Source organism: Humulus lupulus, chromosome 5, assembly GCF_963169125.1.
Source record: "Humulus lupulus chromosome 5, drHumLupu1.1, whole genome shotgun sequence".
Taxonomy (NCBI): Eukaryota; Viridiplantae; Streptophyta; class Magnoliopsida; order Rosales; family Cannabaceae; genus Humulus; species Humulus lupulus.
The window spans coordinates 81,483,465-81,505,751 of NC_084797.1; the positions used below are offsets into that span (position 1 = coordinate 81,483,465).

A 22,287-nucleotide genomic window follows, 5' to 3' on the forward strand; every position below is an offset into this window, starting at 1 on the left:
CGTTAGTTTTAAAAAAAAACACTGGTTAATCAATTTTACCAACTTCTAAGTTTCGGAACCTGGTCGTATCCAGGGTTTTTATTTAAAACTTAATCTGTGTTAGTTTTATTGACACCTCGCGTTTTTTAGAAAAACACTGGTTAATTAATTTTACCAACTTCTAAGTTTCAGAACCTGGTCGTATCCAGGGTTTTTATTTAAAAATTAGTGCGTGTTAGTTTTATTGACACCTCACGTTTTTTAGAAAAACACTAGTTAATCAATTTTACCAACTTCTAAGTTTCAGAACCTGGTCGTATCCAGGGTTTTTTTTTTAAAAAAAAAAACTTAGTCCGTGTTAGTTTTATTGACACCTCGCGTTTTTTAGAAAAACACTGGTTAATCAATTTTACCAACTTCTAAGTTTCGGAACCTGGTCGAATCCAGGGTTTTTATTTAATACTTAGTTTGTGTTAGTTTTATTGACACCTCGCATTTTTTAGAAAAACACTAGTTAATCAATTTTACCAACTTCTAAGTTTCGGAACCTGGTCACATCCAGGATTTTTATTTAAAACTTAGTGGGTGTTAGTTTTATTGACACCTCGCATTTTTTAGAAAAACACTGTTAATCAATTTTACCAACTTCTAAGTTTCCGAACATGGTCGTATCCAGGGTTTTTTTTTATTTATTTAAAACTTAGTCTGTGTTAGTTTTATTGACACCTCGTATTTTTTAGAAAAACACTAGTTAATCAATTTTACCAACTTCTAAGTTTCAGAACCTGGTCGTATCCAGGGTTTTTATTTAAAACTTAGTCCGTGTTAGTTTTATTGACACCTCGCATTTTTTAGAAAAACACTAGTTAATCAGTTTTACCAACTTCTAAGTTTCAGGACCTTGTCGTATCCAAGGTTTTTTATTTAAAACTTAGTCCGTGTAGTTTTATTGACACCTCGAGTTTTTAAAAAAAACACTGGTTAATCAATTTTACCAACTTCTAAGTTTTAGATGTTGGTTGTATCCATGATATTTAATTAAAACTTAGTTCGTGTTAGTTTTATTGACACCTTGCATTTTTTAGAAAAACACTGGTTAATCAATTTTACCAACTTCTAAGCTACGAAACCTGGTTCTCGGGTTATATGACCCCCCAAGTAATCAAGAAGTGGACTTTCTGGGTTACTTTGGACCAACGCTACCATCCGAACTAACACGCAGATGAAACCATACAAAGATACAAATATACCATACTTTTTATTTCTTAAATTAAATGGCTTTTATAATCGAGCCTTACATAGACAGGTGGTTTGTTCATTGATAGTACTTTTTTAAATGCATAGCATTCCAGATCCGTGGAACTGTTTCTCCATTAAGTCAAGCCAATTTGAAAGTTCCTTCCTGTATGACTTCCACAATCTGATAGGGCCCGTCCCAGCTCGAACCCAAGGCACCGTCTTTGGGGTCCTTGTTTGCTAAAAATAGTCTTCAGAGTACCAGGTCGCCTAAACCAAAGACACGCTTCTTGACCTTTGAATTAAAATAACGAGTGATTTTTTGCTGATAATGAGCGAGTCGTAGCTGCGAATCTTCTCGTATTTCATCAATTAGGTCGAGGGACGTGCTGAGTAATTCGTCATTTCGCTCCTGGCTAAAGGTCTGGAGCCTATGCATTGTTATCTTTGTTTTGACGGGAAGGATGGCCTCACTCTCAAAAGTTAGGGAGAACGGGGTGTGCCCCGTAGAATTTCGGTGAGAGGTCTGGTATGCCCATAGTACCTGTGGGAGCTGCTCGGGCCAGATTCCCTTGGCCTCGTCTAACCTCTTCTTAAGGCTTGCTTTGAGACTTTTATTCACGGCCTCGACCTACCCGTTGGCCTGCGGGTAGGCCACTGAGGAGAAGCTTTTAATTATGCCGTGTCTTTCAAAAAATTCGGTGAAGAGATCACTATCGAACTGTGTTCCATTGTCTGATACAATCTTTCTTGGCAGTCCAAACCGGCAAACAATATTCTTGACCACGAAGTCGAGGACTCTCTTTGAGGTGATTGTTGCTAGCGACTCCGCTTCCGCCCACTTCGTAAAAAAATCAATGGCCACTACTGCATAGCGAACTCCTCCCTTTCCCATGGGCAGTGCTCCAATTAAATCGATTCCCCACACCGTCAATGGCCATGGGGATGATATCATTTTCAGCTCGATTGGTGGAGCTTGGGTGACTGTGGCAAATCGCTGGCACTTATCACACTTTTGGACATAGGATATGGAGTCCTTTGATAATGTGGGCCAAAAGTACCCCTACCTTAATATTTTCAAGGCCATGTGTTTGCCCCCCAGCGTGATCCCCACAAAAGCCTTCATGCACCTCCTGCAAAATAGTTTTGGCTTCCTCTAGCAGAACACACCGTAGAAGCAGTAAGAAATGGCCACGTCGGTACAACGTCCCGTCTATGATTGTATACCTTGGAGCTTGATATAGTATTCTCCTCGCATCTTTACGCTCGTCAGGAAATTTTCCTGTCGTAAGATACTCTATTATGGGAGTCATCCAGGTCGGTCTGTTATCGATCATCTTGACCTCCATCGAACTTTCTGCCACGCTCGGACTTTCCAAGAATTCCACTGGTATTATGCTTAGAGTCTTGGCTTCTTTGGAGGTAGCGAGTCTAGCCAGAGCGTCGGCATTGGCGTTCTGCTCGCGAGGGATCTGTTTGACTAGGCTATATTCAAACTCGGATAACTCCTTCTTTACCTTGGCCAGGTAAGCCGCCATCTTGGCCCCCTATGATTAATATTCCCCAGACACTTGGTTTACCATGAGCTGGGAATCACTGTAGCATTGGACAGCTCTGGCTTTCAACTCCTTCGCCACTCTAAGTCCGACCAATAGGGCTTCGTACTCGGCTTTTTTGTTGGACGCCATGAATCCAAACCATAGCGCGGAGTGGAAATGATGCCCTTAAGGGGATATTAAGATGATCCCAGCCCCGGACTCGTTCTTGTTAGATGACCCGTCCACGAAGATTCTCCATAATTCATGCACTGGTTCTCTCAAGGGCTCCTCTTGGAATCCAGTGCATTCAGCCAGGGCTTGGATTTTGATCATAGTTTGAGGTATGTACAATATCTCGAACTGACTGAGCTCGACCGCCCATTTCAACAGACGTCCCGATGTCTCAGGTTTCTGCAGTACCTGCCTTAAAGGCTAATCGGTCATGACGTGGATTGAATGGGATTGGAAATATGGCCTAAGCTTCCTGGAAGCCGTAATAAGGCAGAGCAATCTTTTCCATTAGAGGATATCGAGATTCTGCTCTGAGAAGTCTTTTGCTTATATAATATACTGGCTTTTTAACTCGGTCCTCCTCCCGGACCAACACGGCGCTGGCCGCACTTTCCGTCACGGCTAAATATAGAAAAAGGGGCTCTCCTGCCATTAGTTTAGATAACACTGGTGGCTCGGCTAGATGTGTCTTTACGTCGAGGAAAGCGTGCTCACACTCCTCAGTCCATTAAAAATTTTTGTTCCCCCCAGAGTAGGTTGTAGAATGGCAAACACTTGTCGGTGGATTTAGAAATAAACTGATTGAGGGCTGCCACTCTTCCTGTCAGACTTTGGACATCTTTATGTGACCTGGGCGAAGGCATTTCTAACAGCGATCTGATTTTGTCAGGGTTCGCCCCTATCCCCCTGGTGTTGACTATGAATCCCAAAAAATTTCCCGACGCCACTCCGAAAGTACATTTATGGGGGTTTAACCTCATACTATACTTCCTTAGAATCACAAAACATTCCTTCAGATCGGAGCATGGTTATCGAAAGTCTTTGACTTGACCAGCATATCATCAACATACACTTCCATATTTTTCTGAATCTGATCAGCGAACATTCTATTGACCAATCTCTGGTAGGTTGCCCCAGCGTTCTTCAGCCCGAAGGGCATGACTTTATAACAGTACACGTTGGTTGGAGTCATGAAGCTAGTATGTTCCTGGTCCGTGGGGTTTATAGCGATCTGGTTATATCCAGAGTACCCATCCATGAAGGACATGAGCTCGTGCCCCGCGGTGGCATCCACCAATTGGTCATTCCTTGGCAAGGGGAAACAATCCTTGGGACAAGCTTTGTTCAGATCGGAGAAATCGATGCAGGTCCGCCATTTTCCATTTGGCTTTGGGACTAGGACAAGATTGGTGACCTAGTTCGAGTATTTAGCCTCTCGAATAAAACCGCACTTCAAAAGCGAGCTACTTCTTCTTCTAGGACTTCAACTCGGGTCGTACCCAGACGCCTCTGTTTCTCGGATTTTGCAGGCATGCTTTTGTCCAAATTTAGTGTATGCATGATGACACCCGGGCTGATTCCTATCATGTCTTCATGGGACCAGGCAAAACACATCTAGATTTTCTTGTAAAAATGTTACCAGCTCCACCTTTCTTTCGGCGTCAAGATTTTTCCCGAGCTTAACGACCCTCGAAGCATCTTTGGGATCGATGTTTACTTCTTCAAGTTCTTCAATAGCCTAGAGCTCGAACCTATCTTCACCTATTCGGGGATCAATATCCTCACTCGGGATGGTTCCCCTGCAACTGACTTGCTGAGGCTCTTTCATCCCAGGATCAGCTCTGACTTCCTAGGATTCCTCGCCTCGATCCTAGATGGCCATCGTTTGCTGCCTGAGTTGTGATTTTCCCTTCATGGAAATGCTATAGCATTCCCTAGCAGCGAGCTGATCGCCTCAGACAGTACATATTCCCGTGGATGAAGGGAATTTTATCACGACTTGGTGGACAGAAGTTATGGCTTCAAATGCCATCAGCGTGGGCCTACTCAAGATTTCATTGTATGCGGTCGGACAATCTACGACCACAAACTCGAGCAGCTTGGAAATAGTTCGTGGTCCCTCACCCAGGGCTATCACCGACTCGATCGTCCCGACTGCTGCCGAACCTTCGTCGGAAAACCCATACAACATCATGGAGTTTTCCTTTAGATCGGTCACAGACATTCCCATTTTCTCCAGTGTGGACCTGAATAGTAGGTTCACAGAACTCCTATTATCGACCAGGGTCCGCCTAACTCTCCGATTAGCGAGCTGGACGGTTATGACTAAAGGGTCGTTATGCGGGAACTGGACATGACTAGCGTCTTCTTCAGTAAAATTGATCGGTTGTTTCTCCAATCGTTGATGTTTAGACAAACACTGCTCTGGGACGAACTCAACTCCATTGTGAGACCTCAGCTCATTGACGTACCTCTTCTAAGCATTTTTTCTTGTGCCTGCCAAATGAGGGCCTTCAGAGATGGTGGTTATCTCTCCTCCTATTATCGGAGGAGGGGTGTCCTGATTCACCTAGGCTCCAGTCTGATTTGCAGGGGCTTCTGGAGCTGATTGAATGTTGTTGACCACGCTTTTAGCCAACGATGAGTAGACGTCAAAACTACCATAAACCTTTAAGAGAAAATACGACACTGATAATTTTATAGTGGTTCAGCCCCAATTTATTTGTAATGGCCTAATCCATTGGAGTTGTGATATATAGATCCTACACTTAAGATCAGATGAACTTGAGCCAATTGAGTTTCTTAAGTGTAAGTAGAAAAATACAGAGTTTCTCTCTTTAGAGAATACAAGCTTTATCTCTCTAAGCTCTCAGAAAATGCCCCAAGAATGCCCCAAGTAACAATCCCAAAGTTTCAAAACTAGAGAGTTTTTCTCAGTCTAAAAAGATCAGATCCCCCTAAATGATGCCATGAGCCCTCTATTTATAGGCTCATGGATTGTACATCAGATATATTCCTTTGACCGAGTCCTTGGTTCTTCCAACAGACTTTAATTAATAAAATATAAATGAATTTAAATTACAATAATATAGCTATTATTCTGGGATATCTGAGAGATTCCCGCGGCAGTTGAGAATGATTTGGGTTGAAGCTGTTACTGAGGACATAGGCAAGCATCTCTCATCGGCAAAGCACACCTCTGGTCAGTATAGGCAAAGCACTCCTCTAGCACACCTCTGGTCTAGCATGACACATCTCTGGTCTAGCAAAACACATTACTGGTTAGGCAAAACAAATGACTGGTCGGCCAAAATAAATGACTGGTCGGTCAAAATGACTAACTGGTCGGCCAAAACAGATGATTGGTCGGCCAAAACAGATGACTGGTCGGTCAAAATGACTGACTGGTCGGCCAAAACGACTGACTAGTCGGCCAAAATAGATGACTGGTCGGTCAAAACGACTGACTGGTCGGGCAAACTCCTAACTGGTCAGTCAAAAATCTTTACCGGTCGGACAGAAATTCTATCAGGTCGGTCAAATCACTTTATCACAACTCCGAAGAGCCAATACATTTATTGACTATTAATGTGTCGTTTACTGCCACTTGTCACTTGTGATTGCCACGTCATCGAACTGAAATTTTTGGGATAACAAATGTTTTGCCCAGCGAGCTGATTAGGAGTGACTCGATTCTAGGCATATTGAGCCAGAGGCTCGGCCCTGGTGAGTGTCTCGATCTCATCATTCAAATGCATGCATTCATCGGTGTTGTGTCCAATGTCATTGTGGAATCGACAAAATTTTGAAAGGGTCTTTCTTCGCCCTTTGATTTTTTAGAGGCTCCAGCTTCTTCCATGGAAGGCGGGCATAATTTGCCAAGAAGATGCGCTCTCTGGTATCCATGAGGTCGACGTAAGTCATGTAGATTGGTTTGAACTTCTCCACGGGCTTATTTTTCTTTGAACCATTCTGGCCGCCTTCGCCACTTTCCTTCCTCTTGCTTCCTCCCCCTTGGTTATTCTGGGTAACGGCTTGAGCCGTAGCTGCAACGTCCGTTACCGCTCCAATGGGCTGGGTAGGGACTTGGCTGGTTCCTTCGACCAACGCTCGTTCCTCTTCCAAGTTGATCCACCTTTAAGCCCTGTTCAGGAACTCATCCACGATGCTGACACCCTTTCTCTGGATTTCTTTCCATAGGTCGCCCCCAACAAGGATTCTTGTTCTCATTGCCATGAGCCTAGAACTTTCATCTGCATCCTTAGCTCGCGCAGCAATATTGGTGAACCTGCTCAAGTAAGCTTTCAGAGACTCTCCAGACTACTGCTTCACGTTTGCAAGGGAGTCTGCCTTACTCCAAGCCGCCTGAGAAGCCCAGAACACCTTTTTGAAATCAGTGGAGAAGCTCTTCCATGAGCTGATACAATGCCTTTTGTATTGCTTGAACCACTGTCTGGCCAGTTTAACCAGAGTCGAAGGGAATACTAAGCACCTTAACTCGGCTCCGATGTTAAGGTCCATCATTAGGGTATTGAACATCCCCAAGTGGTCAGACAGATCTCCATCTCCATCAAATTTTGAAAAATGGGGCATCCTGAAACCCGGCGGGTATGATGTTGCTATGATGTTGGGGGCGAAAAGCTCGAGCTCGTCCCCTGAGTCATACTAGTCTTTTTCCTTTTCTGATAGGATTCTTTTCATTAGTTCCTCCATCTGGGCCAGCCTCTTGAGGGTTGGGTCCTTGGTTCCCTGGGGTTGTTCAACAGCTACTATTCAACCGTACGCGTTTGACGGGTTATTGTCCCTCCAAGTTCAAGCTTGGTTTGGTGGGGCATTCCCGTTATCGCGCACTTCGGAAGGACTTCCCTCGTGGTGAGTGTCGCGGACTCCATCGCGAGCTGAATTAGTTCTTTGTGAATTTAGGCAATCTCGCAGATCGGTATGTGGATCAACTCGAGGGTTCTGAGCCAAACTCAGATGATTCCTCAAATCTACGCTGGTCCTCTCACTTCAACGGCCCTCCGTCCAATAGCTTCCGTTAGAAAAACTCAGAGCTTGCAGCCGAGGATGAGGATCTGGGATATTCCCGCGTGCTCGCGGGACATGAGCAGGGGCAGTGGGAGGAGGATTTCTCCTGCTGTTTCCGTAGGTAGGAACATCTCGAGATGAATGAGGTGAGGACGGGTGCCTTATCGACGACGGAGGATGCCTAATTGGTGAGGTGATCCTCGTCCCATCAAGCCGGACCAAGTTAGCTTGCGATCACTCTGCTCCACCATTTATGGTTCTTTGTGCCTGACGATCTGATCGCGGTACAGGGAAGTCGGTTGGGACATGTCGTCTTTGCGAGTTCGTCCTTAACCGTCTGTGTGGGTCGCCATGGGCATTTGACGGTGGCGCCGAACTCGGAGTTGAGGTTCTGACCGACCTGCTGACTCGTTGATGATCTCTGGGCAAGCCACCAAATGGGGTCTCTTGGTGATCATGCGAAACGGGCGTAGAACTTGGAGTCGGGGTTCTAACCGACCGACTGGGCCTGGGTCGACTATCCCAGTGGGACTTACGAGTCCCGCCTTGCCTCTTTCTGACGTTAATGTCGGTTGTAAGAGGGGGTAGCCGAGCCAAGACTTCCTCAATTTTCTTGTTTGCTTTTGCTAGATGGCTCCTCAATTGAATGTTCTCCAACTCCACTACAGTCAAGTAATCCGAGTTCGGATTCGGCGGTAGAGGTGCTGAACTTTCGGTGTCATCGTGGCCCATCGGTTGCTTTCCCAACCGCTGCTGAATCTCTGGGTTTTGTTCGTCGAAAACAACGGTATGGTGGCCTCCTGCCCACCATGTTGATCTGTTTCGTTACCGTGCCTTGAACGAGTGACCACCATGATGAACTTTTTCCTGAATCTTTTTCAATGGCACTAATTTGCAGCTCTCAATGAAAGCACCAAACTGTTGACGCGGTTTTTCGCCAACAGTGTATTACGTAATTAGCTAGAATAAAGTAGTGCTTGAGGATAAACCGTAGTAAGAATAATGACTCTTAAGGATGCTTAGAATGAAATAATAAGGACACTCGTTCCTTTTTACGTGGTTCGGAGGCTAAAATCCCACTAGTCCACGAGTCGATATTATTACTGTATCTCTCTATATATTTTGGCTGAGTATTTACATTACAGCGAAAGAAAACCAACCCTTTTTTCTATCCAAGGTCTTGGTATTTATAGAAGAACCATCTCAGGATAGGTGTTAGGGTCATCACGTGAATATACATCCTTTTTGTGACTTGTCTTGCACAAATGATGAATATTACAATATATATTAAGGTAAGGTCTAATCATTAGGTAAAAATGATCATGGGTCGCCTGGCATAATCGGACACGTGATGTCTGATCACACACGTTTATATTACGTGTCCGAGAATTCAGGGATAAACGGACATGCGATGTCTGATCACGCACGTTTATATATAACGTATCCAGCTTAATAAACTCTTGGACATGGCAGGTGGTCAGAGTACTCTGACCTGAATATAACGTCAACTCGTGCCTAGAATGTTGTATTTTATATCCATCTCCAACTTGTGCCTTAATGCTTCGTATTCCTCAGCTCATGTTATTACATGGGGAGTCGCGCTGCCTTTGCAGAGGAAATATCAACTTGTGGGTCCCTTAGTACTGTTCTTAGCTAGCCAGCTATACTCAAGCTGCATAAAAGACCCGGGTTGAATATCAGGGCGTACATAATCCAAACATGATTAATATTTATTTTAACATATAGTTTTTCAAAATAAAAACTATATAGTTAAATAATTAATCAATTTCCCATAACTGTCACATAATTATTTCCTTGCCCTGGAAAATTAATTCATTTGCAATTAAGTATTTCTCTCTACAAATCTTTCTTTTGACATCCTTACCATTGACAGTGTAGGACAGAGGTGATCTGGAGACCATGAACCTATAATATGAAGCTCCAATAAACCATATTCTTAATTAAACTCTTTAATCTAAAATCTTATTGATTAATTCCTTGATTACTCCACTATAAATATGGAATTGCACTCTAAGGTGGCGTTTGGTTGGAGGGAATGAAAATGGGAATGGGAAAAAGAATAGAAATGAAATGAAATAAAAAATAAATATATAAAAAATGATAAAAAAGAAAATTAAATTGTTTTCAATCTTGTATTAGAATGGTCTTTCCTTCCATTTTCAAATGAAATAGTCATTTCACCAACATGGTAGAAAACCATTCCAATACCCTAAAATGCAACCAAACAAAGAAATTTAATGAAAACTGATTCCTTTTTATTGCATGACATTTCATTACTCCCAACCAAACATCACCTAAGTATTTATAGAGTTTTCTCCTGTAGTCCATTTATCCAATCAATAATGTAGTTCTATCCTCCATTTATTGGTTCGCTAATTAGAGTTGTTCAAGATTACCGTTTTACCCTTCTAATTACCTCTTGATCCGTAAGTACCATTAATTCACTAGCGAATAATTAATCTATAATCAAATTATAGATTTGAGCTCAATAACTATTTAGTTCCAGAATTAACCCTTAAGCGAACAAATATTCGATCAGTTATGAAAGTAAGGATTCCGTTATTATAACTCATATTCCCAACCATTCATGATATTGAATCTCCATAACAAAAGTCATTAGCCTCATTATACTAAGAAACATTAACAAGTGAATCAAAAGATCCAATAAACACAAATAAGAGTTCATGAATACGCATGATTTAGATTGATCTACTAATGATCATCTATTATGATAAGAATTATATCTTTATGTCAATCGGCAAGTTTATTAAGATAATTAATTATCATCGGTCTTGTCATATATAATCTCTATTATATATAACATCTTTACTAAGATGTCTATCCACGTCAGTAATCCGAATCTAGATCACTTGCATCTGTATGCTTAGTAAACCGCACTAGTAACCATTCATTAAAGATTTCTTACTTTAATATGTTACTGATTATTTAATTCATTATATATAATCTAAATTCTCTCGTACTAATACAAGATCATATTCTCATAAATGAACAAGAAATTTTCTTGATATTATTATATAATTAATTTTAAAATAATTATAACATTCAAATATAATAAAATTGTAGTTTTATTTAAATCAATAGAATTTCTTTACATGTTTTTAGGGCATTAATCCTATCATATTCTTGATAGGCTTCAAAGGTTATTTAATCTAATCTTTATATTCTATTATTTAATATGTATGTATATATATAATCTTAGCTTGATATTGATAAAATATCATTTTTTTATATCATCCTTTGCACTCTAATGTGTTCTTTCACTGCCAATATTTATAAGGTTTCACGGGGAATTATACCAAACTTCTTAGCTAAAGAATTAAAAAAAAACTTAGTTAAATGTAATAGGTACTGTACGCCCTAAATATCCACGGGTTATTAACGAGCTGAAAAATGGCATAATCCTATCAGCCACGTGGAAGCCACCTACCCAGAGCTGATGTTACGAGTCTCTACCTCTTTAGCTCGAGGTAGCCAAAGGTTTAGTAAGAATACTCGAAGGCATCGGGTATGCAGTGTGGGCACCACGAGCTAGGACTACATCAAGCTCGAGGTACGACCTAGAGCTGACACCTCCGACCCTTTATAATGTCAACCACGCAATGTAAACGTGCACATATCAGACATCACGTGTCTACTCCATTCCTGAAATCTCGGACACGCAGCATAAACGTGCGTGTTCAGCACCCCACGACTGGTTTGGGCCATGCGACCCATTATCCCCCTTACCTATTGATTATACCACACTTCATTGTCAGGTTTTAGGAATTAATCATGAATGCCACAGAAGTGACATGATGGGTAAGAAGGTCACGGGATGACCCCCTTTGCCAATACCCAGGTGTCCTCTCCCTATAAATATGGAGACCTTGGGCATTGGAAAGGGTTGGCTTCTAATTTGTAAAGAAACACCCTGTAAGGAATACCAGAGATATATCAATAATATTAACTGGTGAACTAGAGAGATTTTAACCTTCGAACTACCTAAAAAGAGTAAACGAGTTATAACCTTCCTTTGAGATTATTCACATATTACGATTCTTTTTTTAGCACTAATCCATCTCATTTATTCATATAATTATCTGTTGCCGAAGAACCGCATCAACAGGTACATATTAAATTTCCATAGTTATGTGACCATATAGTATGCATAGATTTAAATGTAAATGTAAATATAAAAAGAAATCATATAGAAGTGCATCCATGCCTCATTGTCATGAATATTAAAAATTGGCATAAACTAATACAGACCAAATTTCTTACAATTTCAAATTCAAGTGTCAACATCTTTTACAGTAGGAGAAAATAATAAACTAAAACCTAAGGTCTAGGTCAATACCAAAGTTATCTTCCAACTTTAAGTCAGCCTCCTACTCTGTTGGAGATTTTCCTAACTCACATTTGTAATCTCCTGAAAGGGGGAAGAATAAAAGAGTGAGCTAAAAAACTCAGTAGGAGTTCGACCTTTATATTCTAAATCAATTTTTAATCCTGCATGGTTAGCGTCCTTTCATAAAACAACGTCACTCAAAATAATAAATTGTTATTATTGTCAAAGTTTTACATGAGCTCTTTTAAAATAAAAGTTATAACAAATAAATTATCTCAATGAAAACCAAATCTTGGAACTCGTTAAACAATCATAACCTTGTGTCCAAATAAATAATCAATGTAACTAGTCACACTCCCTGATACACCAAAATATACTAAAGAGTGTATAGACCTATACCCTATGCAATAACCCGACTAAAAGTGGAAGGAGTGGGACTGGTAAACCACTCGTCACAACCATATAAATCCATGACTACGTTGGTTTTGAAATAGTACAAAATCTAACTAAATCCTTTTATTTTGCTAACCATGCATAGCTTAATTTTATAAAACCATGATTCAAGTTTCTAAAATAAATTTATTTATTTATTTTCTATAAAATTTTCTACAGCATAATGACTGTAATTTCACAATTCCAAATTTTGTAAAACTTTTAAATAACTTTGCACATTACTTAGAATAGTTGAGTATAAATCAATTTAAATATAAAAGCATGATCTTTAATAGTTTAAATGAATAGCTAAAATATTGTTCATAAATTCTTTAAAACTTTTAAATTACTAGAAAACAAGTTTTAAGAATTCTTACCTCATATATACACTCTCCTAATACTCCAATTAGCTTAGAAACTCTTAAAGGCAAACACCTCCTTAATTCCTCCTCATTGAACAAAAGTTCACACTGCAACCGAATTTACATTTTAAGATTATAATCAATTCAATATATCAAAATAAGTCCATAATAACACCTAACATCAAATTTTACACAAAAAGCAACTTAGAACTCACTTGGAGTGTATGAAATCTGATGGTGGTAGCAGTGTGCGATGACCCGCAGTGGTGATATTAACTATATGCCCACCAATGTGAAGCTCTTGAGTTGCTTACCAACCTTTCGAACGTGGGCGGAGGCTAAATTGGTTGGAAAATTGCTTTAAAATCACAAACTTGCGGGGCTTCCGATGAGACTCGATCTATCATTCTCCGGTAAGATTTTGTGAGGCATTTAGGGTGGACAAGTAGATCTTGTGTCAAGGATCACATTGGTACTTCTCTTGGGTAGTGGGGAGCTTGAATGACTTCAGAAAATGGCCAAAAAATCTAGGCGGAGACAAAGCTTTTCCAATGTGGGTTGCAGCTGACAATGGCACGTGAGGCGGCGCAAATCCGGGGCTAAGTTCATTCGCCAACGATGAAGGGGCTGGTACGATGCATGTGGGTCGTCAGCGACGATATGTGGTGGTGGAGGTGATAACCGTGAGGTTTCAAGAAGAAGAAAGGGATTAATATAGGTATCGGGTAAGAGAAGAGAGAGGAAGAGATCAATGTCTTCTTGGATTTTCCTTTTGCAAAAATGCCATCTGTTTGTTTAAAAAAATTTATCTATGTCCCCCAGTTATTTATATATTATTATATGTTTTTAAATCACTTGTCAATAGTGCCCTTTCATTTGACGAACAACAAGAGGCAGACAATGGGGATTAATTTCCTGAAAACAAAAATTCAAAAAGTCAAATTTATCAAAGAAGCGAACCACCGAGCAGAAAAGGCGCAAGGTAGGTGAGGGAATAGCCCCCAAAACTTTGGTTGCTTTCTAGGGCTATTTGCATACAAGTCAGCTTTGTGCTTGCATGAAAGCTGACCGAGGGCAAATGACTAAATGTTATACCTATTTTCGGACGAGGTGACGTGGCAAAGATACTAATGAAGTGGACTGACGAAATGACTTATTAATTTCAATCCAGTTTGGACAAAAATACCAGGCAAAGCTATTTGTAGGCCTTGCCTTGATCTCAACGGCTGGATGTTGTTGGCACCAAACATTTTTTTAGAGACTCAACAGTACATAAAAACTACAATTTTCTTTGTAATACAAAGTTCCATAACTACAATGAACTCAATTGATCCTAGTTCATTTGATTTTGTGGCTAGAAAAAATAATAAAATTAACTAAGTGTATGCAAATCATTTATTAGGCCAAATTACTATATATGTCTTCTCATTTATTTGTCATTGAATTCTATTTGAGTTGGTGCATTTACTTTAGTCATTTTTATTAAATATTGTTTATGACTAAAATTGGAGTAAACAAATATGTTATAAAATTAATCAACAAAAAAATATAATTTTTCTAAAAATATTTTTTTTTAGCTTTGATTGAAAACGAGAGAAAAATAACAAAAAATATATTTTTTATTTTTTGTTAGGTTATATTCAAGGGGCAAAGTAGTAATTTACTTACTATATCTTTTTTTTTATTTCTTATAGGTGTATTAAATTTGCACCCAAATTATATAGGCACTTTATTAATTAAAAAAATTAATTTTTAAAATTATTATTAACATTTTTTCTAAATATTTTTTTATATTTAAAATTTTTTTTTTGTTAATTTCAATAATTTTATTTTATCTTGTTTTCATTTGTTTCTTTGTAAATAATGTATACTATTTTTTTTAAAAAAATCTTACTTTGACAAATTTTTATATTTTTTTGTTTACATTTTTATTTTATTTAAATATTTAAAATATTTATTATTTATCTGTATTTTTTTAAAATTTTAAAAAATAGAAAAATATAAGCATAAGTTATAAAAATATATATTACATATTAAATTTTAATAAAATTGGTGTCTAAATAAATATAATCAGCCTTATATAAATTGTTTGCTGGTTTCGGCCAAAATCAAGGTGCTGTGTTTGACACCATGCTTGAACACCACTTCCCGTCTTTAGAAAATAACGTTTGATTTTTTTCTTTTTAACCCGTAATTTTCCACCCCTTACACTTTCGTTTTTCATATCATTAGTCTTCTTTATTTAGTTTTACATCCAAATTCAGTTCGTCACTAGGGTTTCTTATTCCATTGGATTGGAACATGCCAACTCTGTCCCTCCCCGCATTTATTTTATTTTTTGCTTCTGAAACACGGAATTGAAGCCCTAATCCTTCGATTTTGCAGCCCTTTTATTGTGCTGGTAAGTTTCGTTGTATGATCTATTGGGAATTAGCGTCGTTGATCAATTTGTTTTGTTTCTTTGTCTGGACTATTTTATATTTTTTTAATCTGAATAATTTTGACTAATGCATTATTCTTACTTTTGTAGTACTCTAGGGTTTTATTGAACTGATCAATTGGTTGTATTTAGGTCGTATCCAATTTTGACGAATTATGTTGATTTTTGGTGTTAACTGTTCGGTCAACGGGTCAATTTCGACATGGGTACTTGAATTTTTATCCGATTAGGATTTAGGACATTCAGTGAATGACCGATTGTTCTTGCTTTAAATTTCTCAGTACCATTGTTTTCTTTTTCTGTTTTGATGCAAGCTTTTGAAGGGGAATTTTTATTCGAGTTCGGTATAAGGATTTGTTTTTTAAAATTGGGAATCTGTTAAACTTTTAATTGTAAACATATATATAATTATGTGGTAACAGTTTTGTCCTTATCTTTTCTTTGCTACGATGATCTTTATAGTTCTTGTATTTTTCTGCTGGAAGAAAAGTCTAAACAAGAGAATTCTGTTTTTTTCTTTTCCAATGATCATGTCTGAAAGTTTTTGTATGTGGAAATCTGTTATTAACAGCTCTCTTGCTTTTGACATTCAGACTCAAGGCCGCAACAGACTGAGCTTATTATTTACTAGTATCAATTGTGGCTGGAACATAGTTTATTTATCCCTATTAACAATCGAGGAGACATGTCTTTAGAGATCAATATCTTATTGTGAGAGCAGAATATACTGAGCAGCTTCTCAATTTTCTGAAGCTGCTAAATTTCTGGCTGGTGTTGTATATACGATTGAAAATGCACTTGAAGTGGAAGCAAGCCTTGCTGTTTTTGTTGTATTTCATATTGTTTCTTGGTTATGCCAAAGCAGAGTCTGAACATGAAATTGCACAGAAGTTGATATCAGCTCCTCGCAAGAATGTACGAAGTAACGTTATTGATGGTGTAGGAACTGAAAGTTCTTTCAGTTTGGACGAAACACGTAGTGGTGGAGTGGGTGAGAGGATTAGTGGAGGTAGCAAAGTTTCGGTCTCAACTGTTGCTTTGTTTACATTAGCTATGGCAGCTGCTACTGGTTTAGGTGCAGTACCATTTTTCTTTGTGGAGCTTGGTCCACAGTGGGCTGGATTATGCAATGGAATGGCTGCTGGTGTGATGTTGGCAGCGAGCTTTGATCTCATTCAAGAAGGACAAGAGCACGGTGCTGGCAATTGGGTTGTGATTGGGATTTTAGCCGGGGGCATTTTTATCTGGCTTTGTAAGCAGGTGATTGGTTTTGTTTTTTATGGAAATTTAGTTACTCCTTCCTTGCATTATCATTTTTCTCGTTAAAGTATTCAGTGACAAGCTTAGATGATGCTAGTTTGGTCTTAAGAAAGTTGAATTGATATATATATATATATATATATATATATGTACACATTTATCTCTGTTTCAGTTTCTTGAGCAATATGGTGAAGTAAGCATGTTAGATATAAAAGGCGCAGATGCAACAAAGGTTGTTCTTGTCATTGGGATAATGACTCTTCATTCATTTGGGGAGGGCTCTGGTGTTGGAGTTTCATTTGCTGGCTCCAAGGGTTTTTCGCAAGGCCTTCTGGTAACTCTGGCTATTGCAGTGCACAACATACCAGAAGGATTAGCTGTCAGTATGGTGCTTGCAGCAAGGGGAGTGTCTCCGCAGAATGCCATGTTATGGAGTGTTATAACATCATTGCCTCAGGTATTGTCTTGTAAATTGATCATAATTTTCAGCTTTTCAAAGGGAAATCCCGTATCAGTACATTGATATTTTCTCTTTTAGTTAATGATGTCTTCAATTATTTTCTTAGAATACAATAAATGCATACGGTAAAGCGACTTGTAGAAAGAAGCAAAGCTGATGAATTGTTGTAGGAACAAGAATTGATTGAAGAACCACATGTTCTTTTATTTGGAATTTGCTCTTGCCTCATATGGCCTTGTTGTTTGTTTATTTGTTTGAAAAATAGTAGAATGAACCTCTGTTCTGGGTCTTCTTGTATGTTTAAGGTGTATTTGTGTAGTTTGGCCCCATGATCATTTATAACAAACAGCCAGTTTAGTTGCCTTTTGAATAAGGTTATAATTGTTTCTATTCTATATATTTTACTTGAAGCAAATTTATGGACCATTACGTTTCTAGGGGGATGAAAGATAATGCTAGCGTCACTATTATTTTTCAACATTAAACATAACCGGGTATTATTTTCATCATTTTTTTATTGAAAAAAAAGTAGCTACTACATAAAAAGAGAAAAATCAAGGCAGTACAAAGCAGAACTGGCAAACAATGGGATCTTCAACTATGAGAACCTTATCATCCTTGTAATTTGGATGATACCTTAACATCATAAAACCTGTGTCATATTTTTAAAATTTGATCTTTAACTAGTCTCAGAATATGAAAACGTTGGGTTTCTTTTATCATTACCAGGTACTAACTTCAATGATTTACAAAGCAAGTTTCTCATCAAAACACGAAATTTGAAACAGCCTTCTTTGTCATTATTTTAGTTATTTTACATAGGAGGAAAAGCTTGATGAAATAATAGAATGATCATGTTATGATGATTACTTTCTGGTCACTTCATAACATTTTTCCTTTCAATATTTTTTTTCCTTGCAGCCACTTGTAGCAGTTCCTGCATTCATATGTGCAGATGCATTCAACAAGTTTCTGCCTTTCTGTACAGGCTTTGCTGCCGGATGTATGATCTGGATGGTTGTTGCTGAGGTACTTCCTGATGCATTCAAGGTAATAAACTCTGATTTCCTGTTACTCTTATGATCGTAAGAACACTTTATAAGGACCAAGTTCTAGAAGATTTTGTAGAACATGACAAAAATAAAAAATGTGAAATTGAGAATATTTCTAAAACTCTATGTTTGATGTTTTAAAGGTAATTTGTGTCAAATTTTACTAAGTCCTGTTGTCTTGAAGCTGTCAATTTGCTATGCATGTAATGTTTATTTCTTCACGCTTTTGGCTTGTAGGCAGCCTCTCCATCACAGGTTGCATCAGCAGCTACTCTCTCTGTTGCATTTATGGAAGCTCTTAGCACTATGTTTCAAAGTTTCACCCATGACTACAAGTGAGTGTCTTGGATGTTGATGCTGTCTTGGATATATAGCAACTCTATTATTTTATTTGGATAATGTGGTTTATTGCCTATTGTGAGAGAGAGTTATCAATCTACCATGCGTTACAGCCAAGTTATCATTCAGTTGCATTCATGAAAGATTATTTGTTGAACAATCTGATGTGTTCCATGTCCATTATTCTTCATTAGCTGAAATGATAGCCTTTGTGATTTAACCATATACAATTAGTATCTTCCAACCAGATCAATGACAGCTCACTATGCAATTTTTCTATGTCTTATTAAGACAACTTGTGTTTCTTATTGATTTGGATGATTCCTTACAATCTCTTTTTTAGTACTACCTGTTTTTCTTATTGCTGAAACATGAATTTTCTACAAAATGCAGCTCAGAGGATGCTTCTGGCTTCTTTGTTTCCCTACTTTTTGGTCTTGGGCCATTGCTTGGTGGAATTGTTCTGGTTGCATTTTCTTTGGCTTTTCGTCTGCAGCATGCTCTTCTCATGGGTGCAGCATCAGGCATTGCCTTCGTCCTTGGTGCTTGGCGACCACTGCAGCTACTTTTCTCTGCAAAGATGGGGGTTATTCCTCTTTTGTTTTTGCTTGCAGCAGGTGCTATTTTTATTCATGCTGTAAGCTCCAATATTCTTGGGCTTGCTAGTCGCAAAAAAACATCAGTGAATGACTTGTCGACAGCTAGTGGTTTCCAAGTGAGCATTCATACTCTGCATTCATTCTTATCATGTGGAGCGGTTGCCCTTCACGCTTTAGCTGAAGGGCTTGCACTTGGAGTAGCTGCACCAAAAGCTTATGGACTTGGTCGGCACATGGTCCTTCCAGTCTCTTTACATGGTCTCCCTCGAGGAGCAGCTGTTGCAAGCTGCATTTGGGGTGCTACTGACAGCTGGCAAGCATCCCTTGCGGCTGCTGCCCTAATTGGTTTCATGGGTCCAATGTCTGCAATTGGAGCAATACTTGCAGGAATCGGCTATAGTGGTTTAGACCATGTGATGGTGTTTGCTTGTGGAGGGCTACTACCAAGTTTCGGAAAAATAATCAAGAGAGCTGCGAGGTTGGACTTGCGGAAATCTATTTGTGGCCTCATTATAGGAGTGGGGTTTGCCACCTTGTGTTTGACGTGCACCAAATTAGTTTGCTTGCATACACCTTACTGCAATTCTGCACCAGAGGCTGTTAGATGAGATTGAGTGTGCTAGGGTTGTGTACACTAATATTCGGTTGTGATTTGGAAGGTTGATAGATTTAGAAGCTGTCATTAGGCGAACAAGTTTGGTGCACCTGTAGTTGAAGCCTTTTCATTTAATGAGAATTCGTATACAGAGGTGTATGAAGAAGCTTTTCTTCAAATCTGTATGTCATCCTATACTTTGAGAGCCAAGCTTTTCTACGGTACACCCTCAAAGGTTGAGCATAATCAACCTTTACTTTTTGACATGCACTTCAGCATTTCATAAATTGATAATTTTAGTTTTTATTTTATTTTATTGATTTTAAAGAGAGAGAGGTGATACAAATCTCCTTGTTGGCTACCATTTGAGCTGTGAATCATGGAATCATGAACATAAATTTAAAACTAGAAAGGCAAGGTGGCTGTGATTATTATGATATTGTATACCTCGAACAATTGACCGTAGTTGACACTGACCTTTTTCTTCTGTACCTACTTATATTAGCCTATATATTCCGGGCCATGAATCACTCGTGTTTTATGTCAAATCACAGATTTAGGTTTAAATAAGACAACTAGTTGCTCGTATAACCTTTGAGACTGGCTACTTTCTTTAAAATCCCAAGGCGTTGGACAAAATTTACTCGAGAAAACATATATATTAGGCAGTTAGGCTAGGTGTCACAACAGACATGCATGTGTTAGGTGCATACTCCCCGTTTTGAAAATCAACGCAACCTGTCTTGCTTATTATTTTTTTTTTTGTTTTTTTTGTTAATAATAGACAAAAGAGAAAGAAAAAAAAAGAGCCACACCAGAACAACTATTCCTGCACACATTTTGTTTTTACCCCTGAAAAATGTTGCCTTGTAAATCTTGCAGAAAAACACGAACACAGGGGTCCATATATTATTATTAACCACAAAACTTGATTCTCAGATTTATCTCAAGAAACAAGTCAAGCCTCCAAACAAGTTCGTAGTTATAAACAAACGAAAAAAAAGACTATTAGTTATTACAAAAAAGGAAAGAAAAAAAAGTGCAGCCACGGAAGCCCGATTTTGACCTCAAAATTTACTTGTTCAAAGTTGACTGATTAGTACTCTGCAAGCCCTCACTCTCTTCCACCAATTTTTCCTTATCCGCCGCCGATCCAACCTCTTCGGTCACCGGCTTCACACCCTCGACGCTTTGGGATCCCGTTGCCCTCGCCAAAACGACAAACGACATTCCACCAAGGATATTGTTCAAACACCTCAGGACCACCACCGATGACTTGAACAGCAATGGAGGAAGCCCCTTGTCCAGCACAAACTCGATCCCGTTCAGGGTTTGGTACCTTAGATTGCTGCTGATGCCCATGTGGATCGCCCAGGTCATGGCGTTGAGCAGAGTTGGAGGCGCCTTGTTCGGCGTCTCGAAAGTCGGATCCATATTTTTCCTCATTTTGATCAGACCGTTCGATAAAGCGGTTCCGACGAGACCCGCGGCGAAGCCGACAGCAGCAAAAACGGTTCCTTTGTAGACGAAGGTCCCCAGTCGGTTCACCAAGCTGTAGGCGCCCGGTTCGAACATGTGGCTACTGGGGCAATTGGCGAAAATGGCAGGGAGACTAGACGAGGAAGATCCCATGGTTGGGGCTAGGAGATACATGAGAGTGAAATTAAGAATCGAGCCGACGACGAGTGTGGAGAAGACGAAATCGAGCTCGTTGAGACCGAAATTGGGGCGGGAAGCCATGTCACCGAGGACGCACGAGCTGACGCCCACAACTTCCTCCATTAGAACCTTGAAAGGGAATTGTGGATCGGCGGCAACTCTCGATCTCCACCCGCTGAGGAAAAGCCCTATTGGACCAAACGACGACGGTTTGTCTTTGCGGCAACCGTCACCTTCACCATCCCCACTCCACCTTCCACTATCTCCACCGCCGCCGCCGCCGCCGTGTCCAACTCCGCTGCCGCCATTTCCACCGGAGAATGAAAGCTCAAGCTTTTCATGCGATTTCGAGATTGGGAAAAGAGACTGGAGTGGGGGTCGAGAATCGGAGGAAGAGATCGGGAAAGATACGGAAGCCGGAGTATTGGAGATGCGACTGTGGTTGGAATGATTGCGATGGTGATTCGATAGAGGAGAGTAGCTAAGGAGATGAGCTGTAGCCGCCATGGTTTTCTTCAAATGCTTCTCCGGTTCTAGTTTTTTCTTTTCTGCCTGTGTTTATGTATGTATATGAGAGTTGTAGTAGCGGTAGGTGAGTAGCGGAGCAGCGGCCCGAAAGGTATCTAAAAGTAACCCTAATAATCGTAATTAATTTATTAATAAAAACTGTAGTAGCATCAAGCATGTTGTTAAGAGAAGAAAATATAGATTTTGAAAAAGTGGAAGGACAAGTGGCATGTGAATTTAGACGGAATTGTGGGGACGTGGTAGTGAATACTAACCAATTGATAGAGAGAATGAAAAATGATGCCTGTTCCCAACAAATAACAAATTGTGTTGCCAAGATTGGATATGTTGTCATTCTTGGACCAAAATTAGTTCCCTCGAATTTTTGTACCCTTCTTCGTCCTAATGCCACCTACGCGT

At 39.4% G+C, this 22,287-nt stretch overlaps 2 protein-coding genes across 3 annotated transcripts; one reads left to right on the forward strand and one right to left on the reverse strand.

The window, feature by feature from the left end:
- The first annotated feature begins 15,049 nt into the window (after nucleotides 1-15,049).
- On the forward strand, nucleotides 15,050-20,192 carry LOC133777480 (putative zinc transporter At3g08650). 2 transcript variants are annotated; one of them, XM_062217108.1, is made up of 6 exons: nucleotides 15,050-15,357; nucleotides 15,968-16,656; nucleotides 16,829-17,113; nucleotides 18,038-18,166; nucleotides 18,406-18,503; nucleotides 18,901-20,192. In XM_062217108.1, the coding sequence occupies exons 2-6, from the start codon at nucleotides 16,189-16,191 to the stop codon at nucleotides 19,712-19,714; spliced, it is 1,794 nt and encodes a 597-aa protein (XP_062073092.1). In that variant the 5' UTR covers nucleotides 15,050-15,357; nucleotides 15,968-16,188; the 3' UTR covers nucleotides 19,715-20,192. The 2 variants fall into 2 exon arrangements, with proteins under 2 accessions (XP_062073092.1, XP_062073091.1); XM_062217107.1 differs by having other exon boundaries at nucleotides 15,990-16,656.
- Nucleotides 20,193-20,577: 385 nt separating this feature from the next.
- On the reverse strand, nucleotides 20,578-22,236 carry LOC133777481 (protein RETICULATA-RELATED 3, chloroplastic). Its single transcript, XM_062217109.1, has one exon. The coding sequence runs from the start codon at nucleotides 21,865-21,867 to the stop codon at nucleotides 20,776-20,778; it is 1,092 nt and encodes a 363-aa protein (XP_062073093.1). The 5' UTR covers nucleotides 21,868-22,236; the 3' UTR covers nucleotides 20,578-20,775.
- Between the last annotated feature and the right edge of the window lie 51 nt (nucleotides 22,237-22,287).